This window comes from Phaethon aethereus (assembly GCF_964289735.1).
Source record: "Phaethon aethereus genome assembly, chromosome: 12".
Classification (NCBI taxonomy): Eukaryota; Metazoa; Chordata; class Aves; order Phaethontiformes; family Phaethontidae; genus Phaethon; species Phaethon aethereus.
In genome coordinates this window covers 16,301,408-16,313,334 of record NC_138588.1, presented here as the reverse complement: position 1 = coordinate 16,313,334, position 11,927 = coordinate 16,301,408, and the positions used below count along the sequence as shown (strand labels likewise).

At 46.2% G+C, this 11,927-nt stretch overlaps 1 protein-coding gene across 1 annotated transcript in view; it reads left to right on the top strand.

Annotated features, from left to right (window-relative positions):
- Positions 1 to 5,700: 5,700 nt before the first annotated feature.
- The window catches only part of MYO1E (myosin IE), a gene marked incomplete at both ends in the record, with an annotated part of 91,813 nt that continues 85,586 nt past the window's right edge, over positions 5,701 to 11,927 (top strand). Inside the window, one exon of the mRNA XM_082005415.1 lies at positions 5,701 to 5,742. Within this exon, the coding sequence (XP_081861541.1) occupies positions 5,701 to 5,742 (42 nt within the window). The remainder of the gene's footprint in view (positions 5,743 to 11,927) is intronic.

Here is an 11,927-nt window from a genome sequence, read left to right as displayed (position 1 = left end):
ATTGAAGTCTGTACATCTAGCAGTGTCTTAGTGAAATACACCTTATAAAAAACAGACAAACAGAAAAATCCTCAAGTGTTTTAATCTTATGGCCTTCAGTATCCATTTATTATCTATTGAAAAAATGTTTGCAGCAGAGTAAGCACAGGATTGCCTTAAGTTTTTACTTCTGCCAGGTACCATTAGGCATGCAGCTAAATGCAAATGTCTGGAGGAATTGTGCAGATGAAACCGAAGTTACATAGATGGACTTCTCATTCATTTATTATTGCTAACTTAAGCACATCACTTGGTACACAGCAAAATATCTCCTCACCAACTATCAGATTTCTTGATCTGATCCAACATCCAGAAAGGATGTGGTAAGATCTTCTTCAGCAGTTGTACAAAACTTTTCTGCAGTTTGGAGGTATTTGCAGTAAACAATAACAGGTAGGTGTCAGAACTAATGACAAATTCATTCTCTGTGAGGGTGTGTAATACTGATTTAGATGAATAAAATATAAATAAAAGAAAAAATAAGATGGTCTGATGCCTAGATTCAGGGGAGTGTAATTTCACGTGGCTTCAATTTTAATGGCAGCAAACTGGGATCACCTTAAGATACCAGTCAAAATATTGGCTTCAGGTGCCTTTTTTTAATGATATTGTCTCCTGCTTGATACTGCTATAGCAATTTAAATCCTGATATATTAACCCAGTAAATTTCAGTTGATTGATTTAATTTACTGAATAGTCCAAATATACTTGTCACATTGATGTGATAAAGATTTTTTTTTACCAGTTGTAAATGGTATGCCTGATTGCCGAAAATAACAGTTCACTTGATACGTAAGGCAGCTTTTCCATACAAAGATGGGGTACTACTTTTTTTATCATTTCTTTAAGTCACTGACATCAGACATGTAAAAGCATGGAAGAAAATCATACATGGGACATGCTGAAGAAACACTTTTAGCAATGCAAAGTTCACTTCTGGCTATTTGTACTGTGGCATCCCTTCCCCACTTCAGCAGACTGCCTTGCATGTTTATTTTCTGCAGGTTCTCCATTTGTCCTGTTTTGAAGGATAATCACAACTGTGGTGTTCAGTTCTCCGTCTTCCATTTATAACCTGTGTCTAATACTTGCTGTTATGTCTGTGCACTTTGGAGCATTTTTCACATTCATTCTCGCAATATGCCTGTGGGGTAGGAAAGCGTTACCATCCCTGAAAAGTACTGTTTTCCTTATGTTGCTGGGAGGGAAGTGAAGCACGGGGAGGGCTATGTGACTTGCCACAAGTCACACGGGAATCAAAGCAGACTGAAATACCTGCCTAGGCAAACACTTTAATCACTCTTTTCTTCTTAAAATAGAAACCATTTTGGTTGTTATACAGGGAGCATATGACAGCACCGCCCCAGGAGCCGCAAGATCCTGGTGTTACTCTGAAGCACTTTGGGGCAACATTTTGGAGTAAGTGTGAAAGTCCCTGTGTTGCAACTCGGCAAAAAGACAGGTCCAAACCCGACTGTTACCAGTGAGTCGTACGAAACAAACCCTTGCAAAACCCCCTCTGCTCTGCTGTGACAGTGTGCGAACGTGGGTGCGGTGAGTGCCGGGAGGAGGCACCCCCCGGCAGGGAGGTAGCCATGCCGGCGTGGCTCTGCGCCCAGGCTAAGGTCCTCTTGAGAAAGGTCCGAGCAGCTCGGGTGCTTGGTTGTGCCAATGCAGCTATGCAGCATTTGGGATCCGAGCTGGAATCCGTGCCTGTGCCGTGCCGTGTGGGTGCACCGGCTCGGCCTGCGCTCCGCCTTGCCCGCAGCTCTGCCGCGCAGGCAGGCCCAGGACCCCGGAGGGACCGCCGCACTCCTCGGTGTAAGGGTGGTCAGCAAACGCGGCGGCGGTTGTGGAAACACGGGGTGTACAACAGCTGACAGGACATCACAGCGCAGACACCACTCTACGGCCATGCAACACGGAGGGACAGAGCCGGGACGAGCTCTCCGGCCGCGCAGGGCGCTGCGCCCACTCACCAGTGCTGCATCAGGGCACGACGCGGTTGCCCATCTTTCCCGGGCACCCCAGCGGCCGGCCGAGCCGCGCTCTTTCGCGCGCTGCCGCCGCCACAGCAGCCGTTTGAGAAGCGTCGTGACTGCCTCTGCGCGGCCGGGGCGTGCGTCCGTCCGTCCGTCCGTGGCGGCCCTCCGGCTGCGCGGAGCGGGGCCGCCGCCGCAGGCCGGGCTGCGGGAGCGGTTGCGGTTGCCAGGACGCCGTCGCCAAGGGAACGCGCTCGGCGGGGGGCAGCGCCGCGCAGGCAGCCGGCGGGGGGGGGGGGGCGCGGAATATTCCAGCCGCTAGCACGAAGCCCTTTCCTCCGTCGTCCTCGCAGGTATGCCATAGCGGTCCTGCTCCTTGGGCAGGAGGGAGGGGAAGGGCCCCGCAAAGAACAGCAGCGTCCCTGCGGCGCGGGGGATGGCGATGGAGACAGAGCAGGGGGCCATGCCTGCAGCTCCCGCTCCAGCAAATGTTGGCCTGCAGGAAGAAAGTTTGGTGGTGGCAAAAGAACAGGTACTCTAAATTTCTGAGGGTGCAAAAGAGCTGAGAGTGTGAGTGAAAGTATGAATTTTTCCAGGGTGTATAACAAACCCTGGCAGAATACAAGACTGTTAAAATCGATGGTGAACAATAGTTTTGTTTATAAGGTTATATTTCCAAACAAGATCTAACGTGTAGGTTCAGTAAAACTTCATATATCATTGAAAAGACGATCTGTCTGTTTGCACAGCAGAGGAGCATGAGCTAAGAGAAAGTATTACTGGAAAAACGAACTCCAGAGAGGGTGTGTCTGCCTTCACTTTTGTTTCCTGCTTGTGTCATTCTTTGGACTTCGATACAACCACCTTGGGTAAACAAAGGGTAAGTGAAACTGGAGACAAACTTACTGCATCAGTTCACTCTGAAATAGCAGATTGTCTCTGGTTTTGGTTAAAATATATACACCATCCTATACTGTTGTATAGGCAAACCATTGCAGGACTGGGTATCTGGCGGATGCAAAGGATAAAAGTGCTATAGTGTATACATGCCATTGTAAAAAGCAAGGGAGGGTCTGAATTGACACTCTGATTTGACCTATTTTAAGTAATTCCCACATCAAAGGATCAGGCCAGAAACAAAACATGCCATAGGTGCTTTCAAAATGGAATAGTAACCAACTGACAGTCATAGGATCGTGGGATAATTCAGGTTAGAATGGACCTCAGGAGGACACTTGGCCAACCTCCTACTCCAAACCAGGTCATTGATGAGGCCAAATGCAGTTGTTCAGGGTTTTACCCAGCCTGCTTGTGAAAACCGCCAGGGACAGAGAGTGCCCACTCCCCCGGGCAGCCTGCTCCCACACTCAATTGGCCACTCGGGAGGAACATTTTCCTCATACCTTGCCTGAACCTCTCTTGTTTGCATTTATGCTGTTGTCTTCCCACCGTGCACCTCTGTGAAGAGTCCAGCTTTGCCATCTTGATGACTTCCTCCCAGGTACTGGGGGCTCCTGGAAGGTCCCTCAACACCTGCTTTCATCAGGCTGAGCAAGCTCTGCTCCCCCAGCCTCTCCTCAGGGGCCTGGGCTCTAGCCCCTAACCCTTTCACTGAACCCTTTTGCTGAACGTGCTCTAGTTTATTGACGTACGCAGCTGTATTCTCTGACCCAGCAAATACCTAGCCTAACCTCATGCACCTGTGCAGTGATTTTTCTTGCTAAAGGACTCCTCAGGTACTCAGTGTTTTCTTGAGTATGTATGTCTACAAGAGTGGGGCTTGAAAGCAAATTGATATTTAAAGCAGATTGATTAAAGTTATTTTAATTTAAAAACATGTCAGCATTTGTACCTCCTACTGCAGTCTTGAAATTAACATTAAAAGGTACCTCCATACTAGCTCTCAGTCTGCTTTCTTCCTCTAGCCTTTTGTCTGGCAACAGCCTTCAGCATGGCAGGGGCTGAGAGATAGGGAGGTGACATGTAAATGCTTGTCTGTTTGTACGCTTTTCCCTAGGCATCCACACCGGCCACTGTACGATGATGTTGAGGTGAGTGATCTTTGGTTTGACCCGCACAGATACTCTTTTCATCTTGTGTTATCAGAGTTCATTATTTTTGTACTTGTATCACTTCCTTGATGTTTCTAACTAAAGCAGTACCAAACGATTGTATTTTATATAATTACATCTTCAGTGTAATTGATAATGAATACATAGATGTATTTTCTTAAAGGCAAATTCAGATCACTTTCCTTACCAAGGCACAACATCAATAATGTTAATTTATTCTGGAGTGTTCAACAGTCTCACTCATGAAAGGAGCCCCATTTTAAATAATCATAGAATTACAGAATGGAGCAATTTAGGCTGGAAGGCACCTCAGAAGGGAATCTGGTCGAACTCGCTGCTCAAAGCGGGGCTGATGTTGATATTAGATCAGGTTGCTCATCATAACATGAAGTTTTGATCTTAAAAGCTTGTGTAATGCTTAAAAAAATCTCCATCTGAGGAAAAAAAATACAATCCTTGTACTTTCGTCAATATGAGCCTACATAGCTTAACTGAAGTCAGTCACAGGAACGCAGGAGGCAAAACTCCTCGGTTACCAAGTCCTTGTGGACTTCTTCCAGATCTATACCAACCTTGCAAATAACAGCATTATTCATACATTTCACTTTGCAGTTGGAGAAAAATTCAACTCCATGAATTCTAAGTATCTCTTACATCTGAGGCTTCTCTTAATCAGATCCAGAGTAAAAGAGATATATGCTATTTTTCCTAAAACCAAACCAAAACAAAAAACCACTGGGTAAAGAAGGGCTGTTGACTTTGTTACTGTCCTTTTTACTCTAGTGATATTTTAGACAGACATATTGAACATGTTAATAAGTGTGTTTCCTGAACAGGTATGCTGCTCTAATTTAAGGCAAACAAAACAGAGGAGAGAAGGAAGATACTGTATTAGGTACAGAGAAAGAGAGTGAAAGAAAGCTAAAATGATGATGCTGTTCTCCAACATGGAAACCTGTCCTCATCACTGAAGAGATTTCATCATATTTTAAGTCATAAACTTCTGCCTTTGTTTTATACATGCCATTTTGTTTCTCCCTACATTTCATAAGAAGAAACTGCTGAGTCTGTTTTCTGTTTTCTGTAAGTAGAATTCTACATTCAGTAAGTGTAACTGAAGGCGGAATGTAACCAACTGCATTTTAGCAGAAAACATTAAGATTATAAAGTGTCTGCTTATTCTTTGAAATGCAGATACAGCAAAAATTGCATTGAATTTGTAAAGTTTCCTTAATTTTGTACCATTTGTTTTTCTGTGACACAAACCATTAATCTTTCTAAGAAATACCAGATTGTGTGGTTTTCTAACTAAAAGTATGATGTCTTCTTAAGAGTATTAAGCCTTATTTTAGTGGCTTTCAGGTATTAATGAAATTATTAATTAAATTATCCTGATCAACAAGACAAATATGTGGCCTATAAAACTTACTCTAAATGTATTTCCTAAGTAAGAGAAAAACAGTAATGCCTTTTTTTTTCTTTGCTGTCAGTTTTAACTAATCAGAAGGCAGTCAGGCAGTGCCTATTTCATTCAAATTTCTCACCTTTTCCAGAGTCCCTGACTTCTCCTAAGAGTTACTTCATTCTGAAGCCACGATGTTTTTAGAATGGAGGGCAAGGGAAAGCTGTATTCTGTGGTGTTTCCGGAGGTAAGGACCTTCTTCCAGAGGTCAAAAGAACAAAAAATGTTCTTTTTTTCAGCCTGCTTAGTCTATATACATTTCAGCATTAGCCTGATTCCTGTTTGGTGCTGGCACACAGTATCACGCAGGCAGTGGAGTTGTGCGCTATGGAGGCAACAGCTTCTCTCTTGTGGCACTGCCTGGTGCAGTGTGGGCTCCAAATCAGGCGATGGCCAAGAGGCTGTAGTCACTCCCATCAGCGCTGAGCCTGTACCCCCCTCTGAACCGAGTCCTGAATGCTAAGTAAGTCAATGAACTTCCTCAGGCACTGAAATGAAGCTTGTCCTTAAACGTTTTCCTGAAGCTTAGCACTAGTGATCAATATCAGGAGGATCAAGCACTGCAACTGCTTGCCGCCAGAAAATATCCGCAAAATAATTCTTTATGTTAGCACTTCTGTGCATGAGCTGGTAGGTGTTGGTAACCAAATGCAACACTGTCAGACAATACACGTGCTAAAAAAATGACAAAAGTTCTTGGTGCAGGGAATTTTTCTTAAATCTTTTCATGTTAGGTCTTTTAAAGGTAACCTGTCCATATGAATTTTATGACAGAAATGTCACCGCTTGCAAGTTTTGTGCATCATCATTTAAAAGTACAGAGATTCCTTTTTACTCTGCTGGAGCTCCTCAAGATGAAAATGTGGCCTTTCTCAGGGATGACTATTATACGTTATTGGCTGGAGGAGCCCAGACATGCAGACCATTCGGGCACACTACCACTGACGTTCAAGGGGAAATGCCTTCCCCTGCTTCTGAGCATGGATGTTGAATAAGTGTCCTTCTCTTAATATAGTCAGCTTGGGAATTAGCTGTTTATCATTAAAATAAGCAGAAGTAAATGACTATGTTTAAAAGCATGAAAAGAGTTCATTGTGAATTAGACTGTGCTTGGTACACGCAGTGCTTAGCACTTAGCAAAGGTTTCTGCAGATGTGGAGCACTGATGCCTTCAGCCCTAAAATTTTTGTTGAAAGTCATGTCTAGTCCATCTAGAGTAGTTGGACCCCAGTAAGCACATGTGAACTCAGGACTAGTTTCTCAATTAGCTATCCAGTGTGAATGCACTTTTTAACTCTTCTTCCACAACCTAGTTTCTCTACTTCTTTCATGACTTGTTTTAAAGATGTTTGTATGTATGTAAACACACATGCATACAAACATGTATGTCTTAAGAAAATGAACCTAGACATTAAAAAAGGCCCACATCCAGAGCAAATAGAAAAATCTACAAAATCGGTGTAGATTCTTTTGTTGGCCCTATATATGGTCTCTGGATTCTTAACAGGGTTTTTTTCACCGCTTTTTATCACGGTCTCATAAATTTATGTAACATTTCCCCGTTGAAGTGAAATACTAAGCAAAGTATTTTTGTCCTATTTCCATAAAACTGCCGTTACTCACCTTCTGTTAGGAATCAAAGTGTGAAACTCGTCTCTTGTGAAGTTCTGCTCACTTTTAGCACTATCAGATGTACTTTTGCTTTAATAGCTATTGCGGCTCATATTTACCACCCAGCTACTTTCTCAATGAAAGTATTTCCTACGCCTTGTGTTGATGTCAGTTAACATCCAAGCAATCCACTGTGGAAATCCCAAGCTTCACATGATCAGTAATCATACAGTGTAAACCCAGCTGAGCTGAGGAGGTATTCTGGTATTCTTCAAAACCAAGGTTGAAACATAACCAAGGATGAAACATGCCCAAGGGGCTGTTGGGTTCTTCCAAACCACAAAAGCTTGTGGGACATAAGAGGTGGCCAGATAAATAGTTTAACTTTTGTCCCATTTCTGTATTGAGTGCATCAGGGTAGTTTGAATTTGTAATGCTTCATCAGCTATGTTTAATGTTTGCAAACCAGCATTGCTGATCCTGCAGCTAGATCCATGAGGACAAACCCGTGTACCTGTGCTGAGCGGCACTGCCTGTCTCTGCACGGACAGACCTGGCTGCAGAAGCAGCATCCGCCTCGGAGCAGCCAGAGCAGTGCTCTCCTCCAGAGACTCGGAAGTGAATCCCCTTATGCCTAATCTCTAAATTAGTTTACAAGTTAGCCTTTATTTTGTTTATAAAAACACCCCCCAAAATTTAATACATTTATTCTGCATAAACTACTCCCTACTTTTTTTCAGTAACTGCACTTTGTTTTAATCAGAGATGAACTAAAACCCAGTAATATATAACGATGAAAAAGAGGAACTGCACCTATTGAAAGTGGTTGTCAACGTAGTTTGGAAGCAGTATTAACTCGGGGTCTGGTTGTTGTTATGATTGCTAGATAATGTTGTTTCCATTTTATTTATATTCTCGCTTGGAAGTGGTGGTTAGAAATCCACTGAAGTCATCAGCAGGGCTTCAAGCCTGAGGAGATGGGTAGTTAGCAGGACTACAGTCCTCAACGGTGGATGGGTTTACTTATTTGATCCCTTAGACAACACAGTCCGTAGAAGTTGTATTGATTGCATTCTGGCCAAAACAACGTGAGCAACATAGGGCAGATGCCAACTGCCAGGCAAGGACCTAATTTTTAATTTTTTTTTATTTATGGGGTACACCTAGGACTTGTTTTGGGATCCATTTTGGTGTCAGGACGCTTTGTACTTGCCAGGGATTCGACGGATCTTAGTTCTGTGGGCGCTTTTACGCGGGAGGAGGGAAGAGCTGTGTCAAGCACCGGCACTCTTGCTGGGCTACTGCGAACGTGGTTTTGTGTAAAACGTACCGTACCCGGCCGCAGCGGCGCAAGCCCCCGTGGCGCCAGGGTCAGGCTGCGCGTGGTGCTGGTGTGCAGCCCCAGCACGGCGCGCGGGCCAGCGGTGCCGGGGGGAGGCGGGGTGCAGCAGCCAGTGCCTCCAGGAACAAGTCGCGGCCCCAAAGCGCGCGGCGGCGGGAGCGCGAGGGGGCGCAGGCCGCGCGCGTCGCCGCGCCGGGATTCCCTCAGGGAATGACGTCCCGGCGGCGCACGGCGATTGGCTGCGCCGCGGCGAGTTCTCCATTTATGGACACATCGCCCGCGCGGCCGGCGTGGGGTAGTCGTTGCCTCCGCCGAGCTCCCCTATCCTTCCCCCGCCGGCGCGAGCCCCGGCGCTCGAGGGGCCGGGCTGCCGCCCCGCCCCGCCGGCGAGCTGCGCGCGCGGGGAGGGCGGGCTCGCTCGCTCGCTCCCCCCTCCCCCCGTCCCGGGGCGCCGGCGTGTCTGGGCAGAGCCGCGGGCAGCGGAGCGCGGAGGAGACGCGATGGTAGGCGAGGGGCTCTGTGGAGCTTGCGGGCGGCTCTGGCGGGCTGGGGGCCGCGGAGGGGGGAGGCGCCTGGCGGCGGTGGTGGCTCTCGGCAAGGAGAGCGTGCCTGCCTCGGCGCCTGTCTGCTGTGTTCCCTCGCCCTTTGCCGCGAAGGGGCTGCGGGCAGCGCTGGCTGCCTCGCGCCGCGGAGGGGCCGCGGCGAGCGGCCGGTTGTGTAAAACGGCGGCGTCCTGAGGGAAGCGGGGTCGCCCCGGGTACTTGCCGGGGCGCAGCTGGCCGGGAGCAGGGGCTGCTGGCCCTGTGCAGCCCAGGCCGGGGCCGCCGCACGGCGGCTTCGCTCGCGTCTGAGGCAGCGCGGGTCCGCCCGTCCCACCGCGCGGGGCCCGGCGGGGCCGGCGGCGGAGCGCGAGCCTCATCTCCCGTCGCCTCACGTCGTTCGGGATCTACAGAGATTTTGCATGTCGGTGTCCGCAGGTAGGAAAAACCTTGCGGGGCGGTAGCGCGGCGGCATTGTTGGAGAGCAGGTGACGCGTCTCCGCCTCAGAGGGCTCTTCTTGAGGGGTTTCTGCCTGGAGATCGCCTCCGCGAGCTTTGTCCTCTGGCGCCGTGTCCGAGCCTCGGCCGCTGCTCCGGGTGACTGGCGAGCCGGTGGCCTGGTGACAGGCAGCAAGAAAACTTTAAGCAGCCCCCGGCGCCAGGGTGCTCGAGCACGGCAACTGCCGAGTCTGTTAAACGTCTGGTATGGGTGGTAAGGGGATGCGAAATTAGTAAAACACACTAACGCTAGGTTGAGGAGAAACTGAGGTTCAGCAGCTGAACCTGGTGTATCTTTAGTAATTGACTCCTGATGATTGATAGTAGCTTTAATCCTCAAGTAAGCCTGTTACACAAGAACTTAAAGTAGTGAAAAATCCTATGTGGTAATAAACTAGGCTAAAATTCTTAACTTTTAAACAACTTATTAAAAACTGTTCTAGGAATATTGAATATCTGAGAGTTAAGATACTTGGAAAACTTCCGTGTTATTCCTGCTAAAGCTTAACTAAGGTTAAGCTTTAAAGACTGACCAACCGAGTCCTTGTGTATTCAGAGCTTTACTGACTTATGTGGAGTGTTATTTTGGGCCCTTCACTCCCAGTATCTTTTAAAGGATGCCCCTCTTATTACAAGCGCCTGTGTTTTCACTTCCGGAGGCAAGTACAGTTGTGCCTTGTTACACCAATGCTGCGCACAGATCTTTGCTTCAAATAAACCACTGCCGAGGTTAGGAAGCTAAAATTCCTGTCACGGTCAGGGGTAATGATACTACCAGCTCTTACAGTCCTGTTAGTAAGGAGCTCTGCATAAGACGGTACATGTGTTCCCTGTGAGTTGATTGTTTAGCCAAGTGGCTCTCATCAACTCTTTAACCATAACCTTTGCTCCTCAGTACTTGCTAGGTCTCAGACACCTGTGGCAGCTTACGAACTTCCTGGTAGAGATTATGTGGTGTTGCCTAGGCGGCTGACATGTTAAATGGGGCTGGAAGTCCTTGGTGCCAGTCCTTCAGTCGTGTCTACCTGTTAACAGTGATACTTTTGTGATCAGTGAGTCTGTTAGTTGATCCATTGTGGACTCCATTAATTCCTGTTTAATAAAAGGTTTTAATCAAAATATAGTTCTTGTAAATACATGTAACAAATTGTTAATGTAGTCAATGAGTTTTACTTAATTTATCAAAGTAAGAGAACTACTTTCTTCCATTAGATCACCTTTTCAGGCAACTATTCAGGCAGTTATTCTCCAGCTTTTAATTTGATACTGTAGTCTGGAATTAATCTTTTCACTGTGACATCTCAAGCTAATGTGAACTGCATTTTTTTTAAGATTCTCCGTAAGTAATGATTACAACAAAACCAGAAAAGATTGTTTTTAAAAGTATTGCTTTTTCGAAGAATTATGCCCAAACAATTGTTTGGTAACCATCGGAAGGTAGTATTTTGTAACTTAGGTGGCAGAAGTATTGCCTGACAGGACTTACAGTGGCTGCTTATGAACATGAATCACGCCACTAATATCCTGAAACTTCACGCTCATTCTCGGTGCTGTATAAAAAAATTTCACATTATTTCCCTTATTTTTGTCTTAACGTTTTTCATTTTGTTCTCTAAATTAAGCCTTTTCTGCCATATTGTCTCTCTAGACCTTAGGGTGAACTTTTCCTGTTCTGACAGGGCCCACAGTGCAGGGTGATGAGTTACTGCTGACATCAGCTGTAGTTGTCTGTGTGCTTCTCTGGCAGTCTGATACAGCAGAGCACGTAAAGGTGTCACTGGTGTAAGTGTGCCGCCTTCCCTTGCCCTGCTCAGGTCTGCTGGCAAGATTGTGCAGCTCTGTGCAACTTAGCGATACGTATGCACTTCCTTGCTGGTTTATTTTTAAGCCGGATCAATGTCTGTATCCAGTCAACAGTGTAGTTTCAGGAGGAGATCTGCAGTCGTGGAATGGGTGAACTGTTTCATGGCTGTATGCTGCAGTACAAGGTGGGAACGAGCAACAAGTGGGGCAAAACTGCAATAAAGCTGACAGTTTTAAGGAACATGTGGCAACTGTTGAAATTTTTCTCTTGAAATGCATCCATTTTGTTACCTTTGCATTTAAATTTTTTATATTCAAAATAAACTCAAGCCACTAAGAGCTTAGCTGCAACTTGTAAGTCTTCAAAAATGTGTACTATGTAAGTGCAGAGTAGTCCCAACTCTAGTGAAGGACTGGATCCTTAATGTTCAGGAAACCTCACAGCAAAACCAAGCTGAAATTTGCTTGAAGTGAAACATAAGGGCAGGTGAACTTTATGCAACTTCTGCTTTTGTAATGTGAGTTTGAACCTTTGCAGTGTCATTGGGTAGTTCATGGAGATGCATTAGAGGATCTCTG